We start from the raw sequence: 23,156 nt of genomic DNA on the forward strand, positions 1-23,156 counted from the left end.
ACTAAAAGAAAAGCCATTCGTCGGGTCAATTCTTCTCTTGAGCTGCAGTGACATTGTATATAGTCTTGCCCTTCTGTTCATTGCTGCAACTGGAATGGCATCACTTAGCCAAACTTGGATGTGCGCACTGACATTCTTCCTCATCCATCTTGGAATGGTGTCTTCGCTTTTCCATACTTTGACCATATGCATCGAACGATACCTGCATACAAGGCCAAGACCGATGCAGGTATTGTCCACGCGTAAACGTCAATTAATCGCCTGTATCATCATGTGAATTTGCTCGTTGATACTTGGAATACCTTACCTGTTTACTGTTAAAATACTAACAAGATTTCAAGATTTCAAAATTTTATTTGTTACTCTCAGACACATGAAAATGTGTTACATGAGGACATAATGACATACATAGACATATACATGACAAGATGGATACAAAATATACATGTACAAGATATAAAAATACATAGAGTTATAATCGTATAGTGTTTAAAGTAATTTCATTATCTTTCTTAAAAAATTTGTTTAAAACTTGAATACTGCAGATATTCAATAGACGCTCTAACGACGGAGCGATGTGCATCGAGCATCAGCGCCTTTAATGTCTAGTATCCTTTTAATATGGCTATGCACCATTGTGATGTACGTTTTAACGGCAAAGACTGTCCGAAATGCAATCAGACGAACAAATCATTTGAAACCATGCCATGTTAAGAAAACTGGCGATGAAAATGCTGTAAAAACCATAGCTCATATACTGTTCAGCCATCCAATGCAAACAGCTACTCCGACTACATCATTGCCTCAAACAAAATTAATCAATTGGCACAAGATTACAAAAGTCAACGCGATGAAGAAATTGCTATTAAAACTACTCGTCATCAGTCTCTTGTCAAACCTGGAACCAGCAAACATCCAGATAAAAACAACGAGAATACTATTGATGTTACTCCGATAGAAACAGTTCCTGTAAGACAGAGCCGTGCCAGTAAGTCTATTTCACATTCAAAATCATCGGCGGCGGAAGCCTTTCGGATAGTCTCTGTCGTGTTCGTAGTTTTCGTGATAGCTATGACAGCACAAAGTATGGTTGGCATTTTTTTGCTCTATATTCATGTTCCGAAGAGCATTAGGTTTGGTTGTGGGGTATTGGCGATCACCGCAGTCATAACCGATCTGTTCATGTATGCGTTTCTGCTGAGAGATTTCAGAAACATGAATGTACCGGTAGTTTCCCACAACAAATACACCAACACATCACTACACGTTACACACATTGCTGTAAAGAGGATGTTAATATAATAAACTAGATTAAACCACCTTCCTTCGTTTTTAACCATGTCCAGAAATGAACTTGTAATATGAAATAATGCCCTGAATAACAAATTAATATGAAATTCAAAGCTGACAATGCATGTTAAAAAGCATGTATTTGAAATTTAAAGAAATATATACTTTATGTATATAATCAAAATTGTATATAGTCATTAAATGATCCATGTCTCTAATGAATTTGTTTCCTAAAATTGTTTCTGAGACATCCCCCAGTTATCTTTTTAATATTTTGAACTCGCATTGTCAGCTTTAAGCACTCCTATTGTTCATTGTTGTTCCTCAACAAGATGATAAGTCAATTCGACGTTACGGCATTCGACATCTGGTAACGATGACGGTTTTGACCTAAAATATTGCATGCCAAGATTTCTCAAAAAATAACTAGAAGGCAATCGGTATTTAAAACATTGAAATAGAAATCCTTCCTCGTTTAACGGTAGCTGAAAACAAAACCACTGATTACAAAAAAGATCCCTGCCAGACTCACCAGTTTCATCCGCAATCTCAATATGAAATCGCAAATAAATTTGCATGTTGACGCCCTTTTGTCGTAACTATAATATGGTTTTACAAAGTGATAATTGAACATATTTTAACAGCGTGAAATTGATGATTATACAAGACAGAAGCAACTATATATATTGACGGTTGATCCTATATTTGGACTTGCGAACGTCATTATAGATGATGATACGAACTAACTATAATAAAACTTTTAATTCAATTTTGTTAAAAAAATACCCAAACCAAAAGCATATAAACATCAAACTGTTATCGGGCGGATATATACCGCTTAAAATCTTTAAAAAGACGTGGGAGGCACTAAGTAGCTCACTCTTGCATCAGAGAAAATAATGTAGAATTATTTTAGATTATATGTGTACATTATATGATTTTCTTTTCGTTTGTTATTTTTTGCTCGGTGTAAATACACTTTCCCCGTGCGAAGGATATTTTTACTTACATTTTTTATACTTGTGTAGGACATAAAATATGAGTAGATATAATTGAAACAAATAAACAAGTACATAATTATATGCATATATAATTTTGATACACATGGGTTACAAGGCACCATGGGATCGATTCCCCGAAATATAGCGTTGCCCGCACGCAGGAGGGCTCTCACTCCACATTGAAATGGAGATAACAATTTTAAGGCTATGGAAGAGATATTTTCAAGGAAATATAGTATAAGGCAAAATGTTTCTATTCACTATTGAATGTATATAATAACAAGTATCAATTATTATCAATTAAGTGCAATATTGACGTAGTTGTGACGTCATAGAAAAATACAAATACCGTGTCGATGTGATATATATCGAACTCTACTTGACAATATATTAGCTAATGAAATCAAATCATATCTGATATATTTTGTTTTTGTCAATACTTTTAGGAGGAAACAAGGAATCAATTGCATCCAAATTTATTAAAGGACACGACCTCATATAGCTAATTAAGATATTGTGGTTTTAAGAAGCTCATATGGAAAAATATCTTTACAACAAACTTATATACATGAATTACTAGATTAGTTAGGCAAAACACAAAGAGTTTCAAAATTGATCGATTCAACGTTTGTGTTTAAGAGAATAAAATATCTTCATGAATAAAATATGTAAACTGTACGTGTAACACAAAAACAGAAATATATTGAAATATTAACAATTTGTACTGACATGGACTCAATAACCATATTATCATTATTAGTGCATAATGATAATACAACACGTGCGGGGATTGTATTACTACGGGAATAGTCGCTGGCGTAGCAACGTGGGGTCATGACCCCACTCATGGTGGGAACATAATGACTCGATTGCAATCAGTTATTCAATCGAATTCATTAACGTGTTGTGCTAACATTATACACTGATAATGATAATACTAGAAAGCATGGTTATTGAGTCCATAACACATATACATATTAATCAAACGTACCATCAAAACCATAAGGATCAAACTGCTTTAAACCTACATACTGAACACAGCAACATGCAGTTTATTGGAATAAGAAATTGAATCAGTTATTTATCAAACATCGCTTTCAAAACAACTCAATATAGTAAAGGGAATTTGCTCCTGATCTTACAAATGGCAAACAGTTTTGACAATACCGCATTTCTTTCTTGGGTACATCCTATATGTAAGGAAATTCATCTGTCAGAGATTACGCGTATAATTTTATATATAAAGATTAACATGTGTACTCGTACGTCTGTTGTACACGTGATCATCATTTGAAGACAAGGAGGCTACACAAGGCCAGGAACAATGGGAAAACAGCCCAGCCACGGGCTCTGCTCGCCCCGTCTGTACTGAGTAGACAGAATGGCCACTCACAGTCCAGTGTCTCTGTAATACGACAAATACATGTACTGTATATAGCATAGCAATGACTACCTCATGATATACAGTTTGGTCTTACACACCTATCAACCCCTAATGGCAAATCATTTCTTTGAAAACAACCTTGTGAGAAAGTTTTGTGTAAAAGACCATAAAATTCAACCTACTGTACGCAATCGTTTAAAATTTGTTATACCCCAGCCTCCCTAATCACACACACAAACATTGCATATAGGGGAGGTCACCCTGACATTAACCTAACTGTTAATAAGACATTAAGATATTAAACTATCCAAACAATAAAAATGAAAGCTTTATAAATAGAACTTTCTTTTAAAATCATTACTCCGTTGTGTTGGCCAATCAGACGCTCTATTCGCAACGACGACGTATGTTTTAATGTTTGATTTGAACCATTGAAAATGCTCGTTTCAAGCTAGATCGAGTAATTTCTCGAAGATTCGAGGGGTGGGGGGGGGTGTAACTAGATATATGACAATAAGAACATCAGTTACAAAGAAGATGTTATGCACAGATGTTAAAATGTCATTGGCATGCATGGTTTGTCATAATTCGATATCGTAGTGTTTGAGCCACTGCTGACTCAAATACCCCGTTATTCCTCGAGCTATTACATGTAACTGGGTCCCCTGCAGATCAAGGTTAAGAGGTTTTACTGTATATGTTGGTTTATTTCTGAAAACAAAGCATTGATCTTTAGCGCACATACACCAGTCGACTCACCTGTCTTGTCAGACGGACAGGTTGGCCCTTGACAGTCCTCGGTCTCTGTAAAAGACAAAACGTGGAACCAAAATCTAATACAGTGAAAAAATAACACCTTCATGACTTATCATAGAATAATAGATTAACACAATATATGTAGTATATAAATAAGCAGGACTATTTGCCTCATTTTTGTCTTTTTTGCCTGTGCTATTGCATACTAGTCTCTGTATTCCATGTTTTCAAATTACTCCGTTGTGTTGGCCAATCAGACGCGGGGGTGTAACTAGATATGTAAGAATAAGAACATCAATTACAAAGATGTCTTCGAATATCACTTTTAGATAGGTACATGTAAAGAAATACCCCAAACTGCTATTATAAATTGCATTTATTATATTCTATCAAAATTGAGTCATGTTCGAATATCGCCAGCAGTGGAATGGATATAGGATTTACACAAAAGAATACTTGGATAAAGTGGTAATTCATACTCTATGCAAATGTAGGTACATTATGTGCATATATATATATGTAGGTTTTGTTTCCGATGTAGTATCAAGAGAAAATCGTAAAATATGTTCCCCAGCGTTATAAAACAACTATCATAATGTAATGATATGTAACCGGAAGCGTCCACGTAATATTATACAATTATAGCCCTCTGTGGAGGGATACAATTCTAGATGTAACGAGACACATAGGGGCATAATTATTTTATAATACCGAACAAAATTGATAGAAAAACATCTCTGGTGAAATAGCTCTTGAAGATATTTCCCAACATTGCTAAATTCGTCAGGCTGCAAAAATAAGCAACAGCGTTGCCATTGTTGGTTGATGTTGCAGATGACGTCAACTTCTGGTCGCGTGCGGAGGTTCCAAGGGGTTATTCCACTTTGGTTATTTCCCTCGCCTGCCAATTCCGAAGAAATATCTAACTTATTCAATGTCATGTGTTTAAGTTTAATCAAATCAGAACATTCTAAATGAAAAAAAAAACAAGTCGACTCACCTGTCATGTTAGACGGGCAGGTTGGCCCTTGACAGTCCTCGGTCTCTGTAATAGACAAAACGTGGAATCAACATCTAATACAGTGAAAAAATAACACCTTCATGACTTATCATAGAAAAATAGATTAACACGATATATGTTGTATGTAAATAAGCAGGACTGTTTGCCTCATTTTGTCTATTTTGCCTGTGCTATTTATCTATTATGGCCTGATTGAGAGGGCACTATTGCCTTAGAGTATTGTCGAGGGATGGATTAGTCCCTCGACAATACTATGTCATAACATATACACATATAAAATAACATATAATTTTGTCCTTATGTGTCGCGTTACATCCTCGAAATATATCTCCTTTTCTTCAAAAATATATACTATTTAAGCCATTTATTCGTCACACGGGTTTTTTATCTAAAAAAAATGTACTGTGCATTTTATCCATTTCCATCCAATATCATATCTACAGCGGTTGGAAATCACTTTTATAATTCATACCATGCTGTTATACACAGATGTTCAAATGTCAATGGCATTCATGGTTTGTCATAATTCGATATCGTATTGTTTAAGCCCCTGCTGACTCAAATACCCCGTTATTCCTCGAGCTATTACATGTAACTGGGTCCCCTGCAGATCAAGGTAAAGAGGATTTACTGTATATGTTGGTTTATTTCTGAAAACAAAGCATTGATCTTTAGCGCACATACACTAGTCGACTCACCTGTCATGTTAGACGGACAGGTTGGCCCTTCACAGTCCTCGGTCTCTGTAATAGACAAAACGTGGAACCAACATCTAATACAGTGAAAAAATAACACCTTCATGACTTATCATAGAATAATAGATTAACACAATATATGTTGTATGTAAATAAGCAGGACTGTTTGCAGGACTGTTTGCCTCCTTTTGTCTTTTTTGCCTGTGCTATTTCATACTAGTCTCTGCATTACATATTTTCCAATTACTCCGTTGTGTTGGCCAATCAGACGCTCTATTCGCAAGAACGACGCATGTTTTTCTGTTTGATTTGAACCATTCAAAATGCTCCTTACAAGCAAGATCGAGTAATTTACATCAAGGAAGATGTCTGTGAATATCACTTTTAGATAGGTACATGTAAAGAAATACCCCATTTCCCAAAGGAGACAAATCGCCTTACCTGATAGACTGGCAGTTTGGACCTTCGCATTCTTTAGTGTTACAAAGAATAATCATATTCTTCTCTTTCGTGTTTGTTTGTTTTTTGTTTGTTTGTTTGTTTGATTAATTAACGTCCTATTAACAGCTATAGTCATGTAAGGACGGCCTCCCATGTATGCGATGTTTTGCGTGTATGTTTTGCGAGGTGTGTGTTTTGGGAGACTGCGGTATATTAATGTTGTGTCTTCTTGCATAGTGGAAATGTTGCAATTTTTATAGTGCTATATCACTGAAGCATGCCGCCGAAGACACCAAGCAACATACCCCACCCGGTCACATTATACTGACAACGGGCGAACCAGTCGTTCCACTCTCGTTATGCTGAGCGCTAAGCAGGAGCAGAAACTACCGCTTTTATAGACTTTGGTGTGTCTCGGCCAGGGGACAGAACCCAGAGCCATCCTCACAGGGGCGAAAAAAACTTGTTCATCATTATGAAGAATATCAAGATCAATTACATCATTGCATTAGTGACGTCACAAATAACCTTTAAACATGCCCACCATGAGTCAAAAAATGAAGTACGCAATCCTTATTTTACTGTGTGCTCGGCCACCTGTTATTGCGAAGTTCATTGTCAAGATACAGATATGCGGATGTTCTCAAACGATAGAGAAGATAACAAGCGATAGCGGAAATATCAAAAGGAGTAAAATAAAGGGAAAATTAAACGGAAAAAGAACCGATTTATAAAAAGCAAGGTCGATTCCACGCGCAGATTTTTCCTCCAATAACTCACGCTTAGTAAACTTTAGGCGACATTCTAAATGAAAAACAACACTTTTCTAAATGAAAGTGAGGTATAATAATAAGTCATATTAAGTATATTTGATAATATGTTTGGTTAAACGATGTTGTTGTAAACAGTTATATAATGTACAGTATAAACCCTCTAACTTGAACTCGCATTTCACGAATACATCCCATTCGTCTAACTGATCTCGTGGTTCCAACAGTTCCTCTATATGATTTATATACAGAATCTCGGAAATCTCGAACCGCTATTCGCCCTTATTCCTCGAAATATATCTCCTTTTCTTCAAAAATATATACTATTTAAGCCATTTATTCGTCACACGGGTTTTTTATCTACAAAAAATGTAATGTGCATTTTATCCATTTCTTTCCAATATCATAACTACAGCGGTTAGAAATCACTTTTGTAATTAATACCATGCTGTTATACACAGATTTTCAAATGTCAATGGCATTCATGGTGTGTCATAATTCGATATCGTAGTGTTTAAGCCCCTGCTGACTCAAATACCCCGTTATTCCTCGAGCTATTACATGTAACTAGGTCCCCTGCAGATCAAGGTAAAGAGGTTTTACTGTATATGTTGGTTTATTTCTGAAAACAAAGCATTGATCTTTAGCGCACATACACCAGTCGACTCACCTGTTATGTTAGACAGGCAGGTTGGCCCTTGACAGTCCTCGGTCTCTGTAATAGACAAAACGTGGAACCAACATCTAATAGAGTGAAAATATAACACCTTCATGACTTATCATAGAATAATAGATTACCACGATATATGTTGTATGTAAATAAGCAGGACTGTTTGCCTCATTTTGTCTTTTTTGCCTGTGCTATTTCATACTAGTCACTACATTCCATGTTTTCAAATTGAAATAAATTCGGAGTAACAGATGAAAAACTATCTAACAACTGTAAGTCCTCAGAACAGAACCTGTGCTACAAAGACGTGCAGGACTACCGATATACCTTATATAGCACCTGTATGTGTGACACAAAGTAGAAGTACATAGTATAAGATCATTATCGTATATTCTGTATTTGCATATTACAGAGTTATCTACCCTTGCGGGTGGGTATTGATTTTGACGTCATGTGTTTACGAGGGTAACGTCATACATTTCGGAGAAGACGACGTGACTTGCGCTCAAAAAATGATAACGTAACAATCGATACCTACCCGCAAGGGATCTAACTCTGTAATATGCAAAGACGGAATAAGATACGAAAGGAGTAGATGCAATAAGGGACAATTATTGCCCCAGAATATATAGAAATTCAAACAATGTCAAATCTTACAAATATAGCTTTCCAAAGGAGTGTAGTATCGATGTTTTCGTAATTAAAGATGATTTTCCACTCACAGTATTTGTAGATGGGTTAAAAGACGATATATTTAAGCCATTTTATGCATTTTTATACATTTTTTTTTGAAAAATGGCTTGAACAAACAAAGTTTTCACATTGGCCGCAGCTTTGTCCAAACACCATTTATTTGTCAACAGAACCAACATAAAAATCTAAATCTTTATGCAAAATATCGAATTTGGACACAAATGCTGCAAATCCGAAAAAAAAGAAAATTCTATGAAATAAAACGAGCCAGAGATCGCAGCGGCTGTGATAATAATATAAAACGGTATCGGGCACGACCATTATTTATCCGGAAAAAAATAAATGAGAAACATATTCAGTGAACTATGGAATTGTAATGATAATAGTAATTTTCTTTTAGTTTTAAGACGATACATAAAATTATTACTCTGTGCAGAAAGCGCCATTCACAACTTTTTGTAGCGAAAACGTTGTGATAAAAATAGTGTACGTATTTGTTTGCCCGGATTACGGCCCCGCCTTTATAATGTACTCGGTGTTTCGACACAGCGTAACTAGAGATGTTTACGCTGATTTTCTACATACATTTATCTTCCCGGTCGCTTTTCAACATGGATCGTAATGTTGAATTGAAGAATCAAGTATACACATCTTAATATATATAGTCTATAGATTTACTACTGTATACCTCATGAGATGTATTATGTATCGTTGCTATCCTCTCGGGACTTTGACAGAAATATGAAGACTGTCCTGTTGTTTTAATTTCTACGTTACGCTAAAATAGAATTATATGATTAAATTCTGTCAGAACTGTACCGACAACTAAAATATAGATATGAAATAAACAGTAAAACTTTCATTGATTAAATAACTTTAAAATCACAGTTTTTTTTGTGTTTCAAGTGTCAGAGTGTTGTTGCTGTGGAGAAAAATGATTGCTATGGTGTAACTATGGGCTATAATATGATCAAGTGTTATGGAACATGACATGATTTAGATGATTCCTTATACACATCACAAAGTACTAACTTTCTTAAAGTTTCCACCTTAATTTACAAGTTAGAAATTTTTAAAAGCAATTCAAATGTCTGTTTTATCATAAATACTGTATACTCGTTGCCAGGCCTGTTGCTAGACAACAATATAACAGAATGTATTGAAATAAGTCCAAAGCACATGAAGGTGAGGTAAGCATTTAGATTATTTGTGAAGCAGAAAGACTATAAATATATATAGAATAAAAGTGTCATTAATGGATATGTGTTTAGTCTCCTAATGCAATATGATGGCATTAATTAACTATTAATTAAATCGAATGGTGTTTTTTTTTTTAAATTTAACTTTATATACAATGTATTATATTCATAATCATATTGATAAGTATTTGAACAACAGCTAAATTAAATATATTCGTATTCTGCAAGTCCAGTTTTACTTGTTAAGGGGAGTCTAAAGGCATCTTAATTTGCATATTACTGTACATTTGTTTTCTATTCTTCCTTCATTTTTTCGCAATTTCAATTAAAATCAATGGACCAATCATAATTCATAATTAAAATATATCATTATTGCAAAATTATCCATATAGAAACTACCATTTTTAGCACTAAAAAGCAGTTTGAATGTGTATAAAAAGCAGAAGTTAGCATTGCTAGAAATTATTATTATCATTAATTATTACTATCATAATTTAATCAATTAATACTAATCAAAGTTAGATGTGTTGTATTTTTCATACTCATGAAACAAGATAAGCTTTTGTGTTATTTACCATCAAAAGTTACTAACATTTTGAGAATTACTGTACTTTCAGTGCACCGATTTATTTTTACAATTAAAAATAAGAGCTAAATATGAATTTTAACAGTACTGTTAAAAAATATCATATTTACATCTACAGTAAAGTGTAATGATAACATACAGTCAGAACAAGAAGCCAAGTTGTAGTCTACAATTTTATTTCAGCTTTATTCATCTTTAGCAGCCATGATATGTATAACCTTTCAAATATATTTTGTCATTTTTTGCTTATTTTTTGATAGTTTCTTCTAAGAAAAAATAGAGAGAAATTGTGATCAAACTTAATATTTACTCAGAATATGTAGGTATTCTTCGGATACCTTTGGATGATTATCATATATGTTGTTAAAGTGGGGACTCCATAGTTTTACAATGAAAAAGTTTAATAACAAAAAATGGCCAAAATTCACAATATTTCCACTGTGACATTATCATGATTTATGTTTAAGGGGGCACATTAGCCATACATATAGTCTTTTATGGATTAGGGATCAAATATTTACATCTATGAATAAAAAGTTGATCCAAAACTTTTTGGTGAATATTGAAATATCAGGAGAGAATGTAATTATATATTCAATGAATATTTAATAAACATGTAATTCTTTTACAGAACTTATAAAACTTGTAGCAATTTGGGGACTGGGGAGTGAGAGAAATAGCAAGCAATACAATGATAATTACAGATATGCTGTCTAGCTTGTGTGATAGGAATATTCGTGTTTAACAGAAAGTAGAAGTACATATATAGTATAAAATCATTATAGTGTATAAACAAAAGAAATTTGTATTTTATTCTATAATAATAAAGCATTTCCCATTAAAAATTATCATGACCCAATAAAAATAAATATTTTACTTCCCTATAAAAGCTTATGTAAAGAATAATTAATTTTTAAATAAGATTTGTCTATACAAATTATGTTTTAAGGTGACAAAAAGAAATAAGTAATATGACTGACAAATTATTCTGGTAATCTGTAAGAGACAGACAAATGATTCTGATAAACTGTAAGAGACTGACAAATGATTCTGATAATCTGTAAGAGACTTACCAAAGAGCATGAATGTCGTTTCATTTCTGCCATAGGTATTTGTCGCCACACAATAATACTCTGTATAGTCGTTAGCCTGAACGTTTTTCACCAATAACGTGTACCAGATGTCTGTGATCATATTTTCCGTAGAAGACAGTTTCTCAGTACTGTAGTCATCTCCGTCACTGATCTGGTAGCGTTCACCATTCTGTAGCTTTTCCCAGTGCATGCTGGGCGTTGGATAACCTGTAACATTTTAATGTCTAATTCTTTATTCATATCACTTATTAAATATCACAAGTTACAGTCACTTAAAAGAAATACTTCACTTAACCAGGATAATAAGGATCTATAACAAAATTAAATACTGTTGTTAATGCAAGTTTCTAAGATTTTATAAACTTGATTTTTCTCTCTCTATTTAAAAAAAAACAATCAAATATACAAAACAAGTAAATTTGACATTTGTTTGTTGCCGTTAAATTAATTATTTTACATAATTAATATATTTTTCTTCATTTCCTTTACTTAACCTTTAGAAATATATCATAGCCATACTTTTTTGTAAAACATTATCAATGTTATTGGTAATAAAATGTGACTTGTAGAAATATTTAAATATAGCCGAATTTTAACGCAATTAATTATTGACCGTCAAGTTTAATATTTCAATTCTCATGAATTTGATTCGATTCTCAGGATTTAACAGCCAAGGGTCACTGACTCTTAAGATTTTGCTCCTACTGAATGCCCTGAAGTTTTTAATGTTTAAAGGAGCTGCATTGTCGCTGGATGGGAATTTTTATTGATTAAAAATAGAAGCCGAAAAATTACTGATACAACTGAATACAGACCTGTGACAATACACTCGAGCTTGGCATTGAATCCTCGGTTTTGAGCTTGGCCAACTGTGTTCTGAACAGCAAAACAGGACGGTGCATAAAACACTTTCACTTCCACAGTAAATCTGGCCGGAGGTCTCACTGAGTTGTCTGCGACACAAATATAATTTCCACGATCCTTCTTTCCAATGTTAATCAGCTGCAGATCAGCACCCTACAAAACACAAACGAAATACAGAAATAAATAAACACACTGATATGTGCAAAAACTATTACTATGAATTTCAATTTAATTTCATCAATCATGAAACAAGCAACTTGTATTTAACTAATCAAAATCACTTTCGATGACTTGGATGTAAATGTAGATGAGGATCTTACAATGGGAAAATGTAAAAAAACCACATTAATCCATAAATTAATTAACATATTGATCACAAATGGTAGGAAAACTTTTACAAATAAGCTTCAAAGTTACTTTATTTTATGATTCTCTGCTAGAATATCTGACACTGTCATATTCACACTTAGAAGTGTCTCAACACATTTACACCGATAACACATTTGGTCTTTATGGAATTTCAGGGGAGATTGGGTTAGAGTATAAAAAGTGACTTGAATACCGTTGTGTGTTTAGTTTACAAATGTTCAAATCAATGTTTAAAGTTGAAATTCTTAGCCCAGATTGTCAAAGTTAAACATAAATAAGTATTTCTATATTTAGATGTAGTGTTGTACTTAAATTGATTGTCATACAATGGTGTGATATTTGGAGAATTTCAGTTCTTGGTAAGTGACATTAAATCTATTTGTAGGAATTTCCAAGAGAGATTTTACACACCAGTACTTCACAATATTTGTCTTTAAAGGTAGGTTTCGCCCAACCAAATAGATATCTTTTTGTGAAATCCGATAAAGATGGAAAAAAACATATTTAAAATACCTCAATTTAATTTCTTAATGCGTATGAGATTGAACAAATGTGAATTGAATACAAAATTGAAGGAAATCCTTGATTTATTACGATCGTCAGACTGACAGGATTGTATGCAAATGAAGCTGGGATGGAGTGTGTTGTCGAAGTTTCGCGCATGCGCATTGTTACGCACTAAAAGTAAACAAAATGGCTTAACGAAAGCGTGTGAGAAAAAAAAACATGAATCAGAATATGTATCAAAGAGTAGGAAATTAGAATGGAATCGGTAGCATCCTAGGATATCTCTAGGGAATGAAACTCAGAGATGGCATGTAGCAATAAATGAAACAGAAGTCACATCTCAATCGGAACTCGCCCTGATTCTGTTGGTTCGTGTTGCACGTGGTGAGTTAAATTTCAACACATATGCCAGCGCACATACAGTGGCAGACTAACCACATATGTGTTTGGTGTACTAAGCTAGCGAGCGTATGTCAGTAACTTGAAGTGTTATAGATTATATGACATAGGGTAAAACAATCCATCGTACTTCGATTTGTTGTTGGGTTGTTTTTTTAAACTAAACATGCCGTGGCAAGACTGTCACTTCTATCTGACATTTTGTTGCACGCTTCCGTTTGTTTCGTTTTGGAAAAGAATACATCATGTTACTGTAAAGCTTGGCTTCGCTCTATTTTTACTGGTCCAGCTAGGCAACTGACCACCCATATTGTTCGCTGTTTCTGAAGATTATATCTATGTACAGGATGAATTTCAATTTCGTAAACTGTACATTTCATTGGGCGAAATCTATCTTTAAAGAACACTGTAACGTCTAATTTCCTTAAAAATAATCTTTAAGAACAAAATAGGAACCATACCCATGACTGTGACTTTCCGTTTGGGAGGAACTTTCCATCTTCTCTTCTCCATGTAATATTGGGGGCTGGGTTTCCAAACGCATCACATCGAAGTGTGATATTTCCTCCAATTGGCCTTTCGTACACACTCTGCATTTGTAGAGACATCGTTGGCGCCACTGTTGGAAGTATTATAAAATGTGATTAAGCTGTATTCAGTCAAAGTTACAATGAATAAGGACTATTACCATATTCGACCAAATACGCGTCCTGTCACAATAAGCACTATTCCCCTTTCTTGAGGCTTCAATATCACTACACAAATGACTTAAATATAGATTAAAACCATGAAAACAATGTAGGTCTCTCTATTTGGTTTCTTCTATAATTTAATTAATTAAATTTTACTTTAAATTAATTGATTTTTACCCTTGTGCAATAATTTTGTGTAATATTAGTCCAAATTTAGTCCTATCTGAAGTGCCCCATAAGGCCTTCAGTTTTCAATTATTTAACAGTTTGAGTACTTATTGGTCAAATACAGTATATACAAGTTTCCAAGAATCATTCAACTATGACCCCTTACATTAGTATTCAACTTTTGACCTCTCACCTTGTACCATGAGTTCTCCTAGTTTGCTCGGCCATGTTTGCCAGTCCTGATTTTGTTGTCGTATATAGCAGGTGTAGAACCCAGAATCCTCCTCAGACAGTACTCTCACAATCAATGTGTATCTGATACGTAAACCAAGGGTCTAAAAATAGAAATGAATCATACTCAAGACAACTTTTGAAAAGAAAAATCAAAAGGATTCAGGAAAAAACAACTGTCAAACATTTATCATCGATCCATGTCTTAAGTGTCTTAGTTGTATGGCTACCCTTTAATTTGTTGATCACATCCTGACTATAAATGTCTGGCCCAGGACTATACAGACTATACATGATATTGTAACTTTCATTCCATAGAATAAGGATTACTACAATTTACAAACTAAAATAATTAGATAGCACTGGATAGTTAAAGCTCTGTAATCTTCTCTATTGTACAGCGTACTGGAATGTGTCAAAATAACCAAATAACCTTATATTACATATAATATAATTTGTAATAATTCCTGATACTGTTGTCCTTATGGACTCCGCCCCTGACACTCGCAAACTCCCATAACCCATAAGCTGGGTCTTAGCTATATATATAGTGATGGCCAGTAAAAACATTGATACATTATCATGCAACCATGAACATTACAATTTATTTCTGCAATTTTCTTGAACTTGGTTGGTTTGACGGTACTATACATGTTCAATTGATTTACTAAGCTCATTTACCCATGAAAATTCATCATGAACTGTTCCGGTCTTTGAACGAGAAGAGTTCAAATGCCATCCTTGGGGGTAAATGATTTGATTGACACCCCCAGCTGGTTTATCTTTATCCCTTTACTTACCGTCACTATGATCTCGTACTTTGGTTCTCCAGAATCCTCCCTTTCCCCCTGAGCAATATTGTTGGCAACCAAAATACGATCCTCTTCACTGATGTCGAATGAATCGATTCCTCCCATCTTTCCCTTCTGCCAACATACCTGTTAATAAATATTGTAATTTATATACAATGTACCTAAAATACTATTCGAGATATGAATGGCGTACATTTTGGGTACTAATAAGCTATTACATAGACCAATACAATGTACCTAAAACACTCTGCGAGATATATATGACCGCATTACATTTTAGGTACAATAAGCTAATACCCATTTAAAATCATATTTTACACTAATAAGGAAAACTTAATTCAAAATAAAATTTACAAGCACATAAATATAGGAAAGGGGAGACAAATTACCTCATGTCCCTCCTGTTTGTTCATTCACCATAGAGGTATGGAGAAAGGGGAGATAACCTACCTAGTACCTTCTGGTCTAAATGTAGTAAAATTAAGATAACATTCCATCTGTCTTTACTGTTTACGATTACAGAGTAAGGGGAGATAACCTACCTAGTACCTTCTGGTCTAAATGTAGTAAAATCAAGATAACATTCCATCTGTCTTTACTGTTTACGATTACAGAGTAAGGGGAGATATAACTACTATACCCTGTCAATTTAATGTAGTAAAATAAGATAACTATTCCATCTGTCTTTACTGTTTACGATTACAGAGTAAGGGAGATAACCTACCTAGTACCTTCTGGTCTAAATGTAGTTAAATCAAGATAATATTCCATCTGTCTTTACTGTTTACGATTACAGAGTAAGGGGAGATAACCTACCTAGTACCTTCTGGTCTAAATGTAGTTAAATCAAGATAATATTCCATCTGTCTTTACTGTTTACGATTACAGAGTAAGGGGAGATAACCTACCTAGTACCTTCTGGTCTAAATGTAGTAAAATCAAGATAACATTCCATCTGTCTTTACTGTTTACGATTACAGAGTAAGGGGAGATAACCTACCTAGTACCTTCTGGTCCAAATGTAGTAAAATCAAGATAACATTCCATCTGTCTTTACTGTTCACGATTACAGAGTAAGGGGAGATAACCTACCTAGTACCTTCTGGTCCAAATGTAGTAAAATCAAGATAACATTCCATCTGTCTTTACTGTTCAGGATTACAGAGTAAGGGGAGATAACTACCCAGTACCTTCTGGTCCAAATGTAGTAAAATCAAGATAACATTCCATCTGTCTTTACTGTTCACGATTACAGAGTTAGGGGAGATAACCTTCCTAGTACCTTCTGGTCCAAATGTGGTAAAAATAAGATAACATTCCATCTGTCTTTACTGTTCACGATTACAAAATAAGGGGAGATAACCTACCTTCTGGCTCTCCGGCTTGTTCACAACCGTACAGTTAAGATAGCCTGTGCTGCCTTTAGGTTTCACTTCTGGCAAAATTTCGTCGACAATTTCTGGCAACTGGCCATGCACTGAAACAATTTTATCAGTTTCTGCAACTATTTCTTTTCAGCAAAATAAAAAGCATCAGATATTGAAAATATTATTGCTGCCTGGGATCAAAACAAAATCTTATGAAGCTACTCATATGACATAGAGAATGACAATATTGTATAGATAAATATTAAGGGAATAATCAAATGGATGGATAGGCCAAAGGTTATTAAATGTGAAAATATATATTATAAAATAAATAAACATTGCAAAACTTAAGAATAAGTGCATGTGCACTGTACATATCAAAGACGAGGGCACTATTCTATCACGAGACAATACTACGAGGCAATAGTGCCCTTTTAAACAGGCGATAATGGGTTTAGTACATCACCCTGACATGAGACCCGTTTTCCTGGCATCGTAACAGAAGCACGTCAAGCGACACCTCACAACGCTATCTCCATTTCCACACCACGTTGTTACATTAAAAGTACAACATATGAATTGTTTCAGAAATCTGTGTTCTATAAAACGGGATTCAGCTTCATGAAGATTAAAAGTAGATTAATATAGAACATGAGTGAACTGTCTTCTGTAGAAAAGCAACATTTGCTTCTATCCCCGCACACAACAGCCTGTCCGCCATCTTGACGTCGTGATCGAAGCGCAACATTATAATGACGTCATGTAATGGTGACGTCACAATACATTCACGTTCAATTTCGCGCCACTTCAATAGTGCCCGCTTGCCCGGGCACTATTGAAATAGTACCCTTGTGTGTAGCCAATCAGAATTCAGCATTCTGTCACGTGATGTACTTAATATATATATTTACATTTTAGTGGGATGATAGTTTACATGTACTAGTTTCTACACCGAGATTGTAACTTCGTCATTGTTTCAAATGAAAAGTTGGTATGCATTTAATTAATACAATCCGAAATTTGTTATAAATCTCCGTTACATTGCACTGTATAGTAACCTCCACACTATACATAGTCATAACAGTATTTAATACCATTTTCCCTTTAGAACAGATTTGTTTTGTGTCTTGAATACAAAATTGAAGGAAATCCTTTATTTATTACGATCGTCAGGCTGACAGGATTGTATGTAAATGAAGCTGTGATGGATTGTGTTGTCGAAGTTTCGCGTATGCGCATTGTTACGCACTAAAAGTAAACAAAATGGCTGAACGAAAGCGTGTGAGAAAAAAATGTATCAGAATCGGCATCAACGAGTAGGAAATTAGAATGGAATCGGTAGCACCCTAGGATATCTCTAGGGAATGAAACTCAGAGATGGCATGTAGCAATGGACATGTTGCCTGGTGATATAGGGATGAAGTCCCGTATATGATGACCGAACACGCACATAGCAGGGTAAAGTTTTGTGTCCCTGTCAGACGCCACATCTCAAGTGGAATTCGCCCAGGTTCTGTTGTGTTGCACGTGGTGAGTTAATTTCACCACATATGCCAGCGCACATACAGCGGTAGACTAACTACATAGTATATATATGTTTGGTGTACTAAGCTTGCGAGCGTATGTAAGTAACTTGGAGTGTTATAGATTATATGACATGTATAAACAATCCATCGATTTGTTGTTTTGTTGGGGAATTTTTTGCTAAACATGCCTTGGAAAGACTATCACTTCTATCTGACGTTTTGTTGCACGCTTCCGTTTGTTGATGCGGCCTCGTTTTGGAAAAAAAATACGTCATGTTCTATGTAAAGCTTGACTTCGCTCTATTGTTAGAGGAGTATTTTCCTGGTCAAGCTAGGCAACTGACCACCCATGTTGTTCGCTGTATGCATCGAAAATGATCTGAAGATTATATATATGCACAGGATAAATTTCAATGCCGTAAACTTTATATTTCATTGAGCGAAACCTACCTTAATTAACAACAAGGAAGGAATACATTGGTATAGTAGATATTCACCTCGTTCAACATCGAGGAAGTAATATACTGGATATATTCATTTCGTTAATGTCAGGGCTTGTAGAAAATGTAGTCTTGTTTATGTATATTAACAAAAAATTTACAAACTTACCTTTCGTCAGTGTAATCGCCATGACCAGTACCAAGACAACAGAAGTTACATACATTTTCCTCACTCCTAGAACTGATGGACATAGATCTCTATATATAAGTCTATAGTGGGTCTTTGACTAACCAGCGTGCTTAATACCCATGGTACAGTTAGATAATGTAATCAGCGAAGTGGAACGTAAACATATCCTCGGCCCCAGATATGCACACAATAAATGGGACTCATGTCCGTTTACGTCATAAGGTGTTTATTCAACAATGAACACGGTCTGAAAAGACACACAACACAGATTAGATCTAGACAATAATAATTGGTGACATACTGACACATACATGGACACATACATGATCCAGTATAACATATAATCCTCTATATCCCCCAAGTCTTTAGCGGTGATGTATCACTGATATGAGTATACTATTGGCATAGACTGATATACAATGATCACTAACATGTTAGACTACTTGTCTAAGTGAACATAAAATGAACATCAAGTCTGTAAAAAAGTACAACACAAATGTCCTGAGTAGTAGAATGTCAAATCATCCAGACATATCATAGTCCAAGTGCCACACCGGTTTTGTTGTTGTACGACCAGATTTACGGACGGGTGTGAGTGATGGAGTCTGTGGTATAAGTATAGGACTAGGGGGCACTGTGAGCGGTGTTCGGTTACGATTGTCCTTTGGAATTGATGGATAGTTGAATTCTAGATGACGACGACTTTGGGTATCGCGTGTTACGGATCGCGGAGTAATCAGGTGATGAGCGAAATAAATGCTCCACATTTCTAGTAACCGTCGGTGTGAAAGGAGCAGGACTCGCAATTGTGTTCTTACTAAAAGTTTTCTCTTTCTCAGCTATTGTAGTTTCTGGAACATTTGAGGTAGGTAGCGATACACGATGAGGAAGGCCAATGGCAATGTCTATATCAATCGTCAGACTCGCTGGAGGGGTAATAACAGGGATGTATTTTCGGAGGAATTTCCTGTTGGGCAGGCTAATACGTACAGACCCATCAATCCGAACTACATATTAGTCGAATTGGCGAACCTCGATGATAACACCGGTCTTGTCCCATTTGAGGGGATTGGGTCCGACTTGGTTTTGGATATGCAAAGTACTTACTAAAAGTTTTCCCTTTCTCAGCAATTGTAGTTTCTGTAGATTCTACACGACGAGGAAGGCCAATGGCAAGGTCTTTATCGATCGTCAGACGCGCTGGAAAGGCGACTGATGACAGTCGATGGTGAACGCCCCAGTTTTCGAGGAATCGTTGTGTACTCATGGCAGTAAACTCGGGACCTCCATCTGAGGCTAGTTCATCTGGAATGCCAAAAGTAACAAATGTCCTTCGGAGGCTTTCTATCCAGCCGCTAGAACCATCGGACGCTTTCTCCACTATTGGCCAGTTAGAATAACGATCGACGATTACGAGATATGTAGTTACATCCCATGAAATGAAAGTAGTCCGCGCATACACATTGGAACGGATAGTCAGGCGTGGTGAAAGGCAGTGGTGGTCACTCGGGTTGGACTGGGCGATACGATTGCAGTGATAACATGATGCCCGAACCGACGCGATAGCAGGTGTGATCCCAGGACAGAATATTGAAACCTCAGCTCTTGAAGTCATAGATGTAACCCCCCTGATGTGCTGAATGTAGAAAGGCCAATATTTCCTGTCGAAGTGATGTTAGAATGAATATTCTCTCCTTGTAAAGAACCACACCATCTACTGTATGAAGGTCGTCACGGAATGTGAAATATTCCTGTAGTGACTTCGGAAGTTCATGCCGAGTGTTCGGCATACCGGATTCTATCAATGCGAGTAACGCCTGAATGTTGTCATCGCCTGTGGTGGCTGTTTTGACACGATCCCATGTTACGAAACATCAGTTTCTGCAACTATTTCTTTTCAGCAAAATAAAAAGCATCAAATATTGAATATATTATAGCTGCCTGGGATCAAAACAAAATCTTATGAAGCTACTCAAAGGAGACTGACAATATTGTATAGATAAATATTAAGGGAATTATCAAATGGGTGGATAGGCAAAAGGGAATTATATATTTTATATGAAAATATATATTATAAAATAAATGAACATTGCAAAACTTAAGTATAAGTGCATGTGCACTGTACAGATCAAAGGCGAGGGCACTATCCTATCACGAGACAATACTACGAGGCAATAGTGCCCTTTCAAACAGGCGATAATGGGTTAAGTACATCACCCTGACATGAAACCCGTTTTCATGGCATCGTAACAGAAGCACGTCAAGCGACACCTCGCAACGCTATCTCCATTTCCACACCACGTTGTTACATTAAAAGTACAACATATGAATTGTTTCAGAAATCTGTGTTTCTATAAAACGGGATTCAGCTTCATTAAGATTAAAAGTAGATTAATATAGAACATGAGTGAACTGTCTTCTGTAGAAAAGCAACATTTGCTTCCATCCCCGCACACAACAGCCTGTCCGCCATCTTGACGTCGTGATCGAAGCGCAACGTTATAATGACGTCATGTTATGGTGACGTCACAATACATACACGTTCAATTTCGCGCCACTTCAATAGTGCCGGCTTGCCCGGGCACTATTGAAATAGTACCCTTGTGTGTAGCCAGCATTCTGTCACGTGATGTACTTAATATATATATTTATATTTTAGTGGAATGATAGTTTACATGTACTAGTTTCTACACCGAGATTGTAACTTCGTCATTGTTTCAAATGAAAAGTTGGTATGCATTTAATTGATACAATCCGAGATTTGTTATAAATCTCCGTTACATTGCACTGTATAGTATCCTCAACACTATATATAGTCATAACAGTATTTAATACCATTTTTCCCTTTAGAACAGATTTCTTTTGTGTCTTGAATACAAAATTGAAGGAAATCATTGATTTATTACGATCGTCAGGCTGACAGGATTGTATGTAAATGAAGCTGTGATGGATTGTGTTGTCGAAGTTTCGCGTATGCGCATTGTTACGCACTAAAAGTAAACAAAATGGCTGAACGAAAGCGTGTGAGAAAAAAATGTATCAGAATCGGCATCAACGAGTAGGAAATTAGAATGGAATCGGTAGCACCCTAGGATATCTCTAGGGAATGAAACTCAGGGACGGCATGTAGCAATGGAAGAAACAGACGCCACATCTCAAGTGGAACTCGCCCAGATTTTGTTGTATTGCACGTGGTGAGTTAATTTCAACACATATGCCAGCGCACATACAGCGGCAGACTAACTACATAGTACATATATGTTTGGTGTACTAAGCTAGCGAGCGTATGTAAGTAACTTGGAGTGTTATAGATTATATGACATGTATAAACAATCCATCGATTTGTTGTTTTGTTAGTTTTTTATTTATTTATTTTTTTTTGCTAAACATGCCTTGGAAAGACTTTCACTTCTATCTGACGTTTTATTGCACGCTTCCGTTTGTTGATGCGGCCTCGTTTTGGAAAAAAATACGTCATGTTCTATGTAAAGCTTGACTTCGCTCTATTGTTAGAGGAGTATTTTCCTGGTCAAGCTAGGCAGCTGACCACCCATATTGTTCGCTGTATGAATCGAAAATGATCTGAAGATTATATATATGCACAGGATAAATTTCAATGCCGTAAACTTTATATTTCATTGAGCGAAACCTACCTTAATTAACAACAAGGAAGGAATACATTTGTATACTAGATATTAACCTCGTTCAACATCAAGGAAGTAATATACTGGATATATTCATTTCGTTAATGTCATGGCTTGTAGAAAATATAGTCTTGTTTATGTATATTAACAATAAATTTACAAACTTACCTTTCGTCAGTGTAATCGCCATAACCAGTACCAAGACAACAGAAGTTCCATACATTTTCCTCACTCCTAGAACTGATGGACATAGATCTCTATATATAAGTCTATAGTGGGTCTTTGACTTACCAGCGTGCTTAATAGCCATGGTACAGTTAGATAATGTAATCAGCGAAGTGGAACGT

General features: G+C 35.4%; 1 protein-coding gene across 13 annotated transcripts; it reads right to left on the reverse strand.

Moving 5' to 3' along the window:
• Window positions 1-1,729: 1,729 nt before the first annotated feature.
• Window positions 1,730-23,156, reverse strand: LOC138317419 (lachesin-like). 13 transcript variants are annotated; one of them, XM_069259065.1, is made up of 12 exons: window positions 22,978-23,137; window positions 17,010-17,119; window positions 15,631-15,768; window positions 14,793-14,934; window positions 14,201-14,358; window positions 12,416-12,617; window positions 11,580-11,807; window positions 8,029-8,073; window positions 6,151-6,195; window positions 5,432-5,476; window positions 4,435-4,479; window positions 1,730-3,696 (listed from the first exon to the last, which is right to left on the reverse strand). In XM_069259065.1, the coding sequence occupies exons 1-12, from the start codon at window positions 23,117-23,119 to the stop codon at window positions 3,578-3,580; spliced, it is 1,419 nt and encodes a 472-aa protein (XP_069115166.1). In that variant the 5' UTR covers window positions 23,120-23,137; the 3' UTR covers window positions 1,730-3,577. The 13 variants fall into 13 exon arrangements, with proteins under 13 accessions (XP_069115166.1, XP_069115169.1, XP_069115168.1 ...); XM_069259063.1 differs by lacking the exons at window positions 1,730-3,696; window positions 4,435-4,479 and adding exons at window positions 5,007-5,332; window positions 19,145-19,412 and having other exon boundaries at window positions 22,978-23,148; XM_069259068.1 differs by lacking the exon at window positions 8,029-8,073.

This window comes from Argopecten irradians, chromosome 3, assembly GCF_041381155.1.
Source record: "Argopecten irradians isolate NY chromosome 3, Ai_NY, whole genome shotgun sequence".
Lineage (NCBI taxonomy): Eukaryota > Metazoa > Mollusca > Bivalvia > Pectinida > Pectinidae > Argopecten > Argopecten irradians.

What these genes read in the sequence shown, in the direction of transcription:
- LOC138317419 (XM_069259059.1), bottom strand. Translation starts at nt 23,119, where the DNA reads ATGGCTATTAAGCACGCTGGTAAGTCAAAGACCCACTATAGACTTATA. An exon ending in ACGGAAAGTCACAGTCATGG is followed by an intron (nt 12,618 to 14,200) that starts GTATGGTTCCTA and finishes TGTGTTTTGTAG; the next exon opens with GGTGCTGATCTGCAGCTGAT. An exon ending in CTGTCCGTCTAACATGACAG is followed by an intron (nt 5,477 to 6,150) that starts GTGAGTCGACTA and finishes TGTCTATTACAG; the next exon opens with AGACCGAGGACTGTCAAGGG.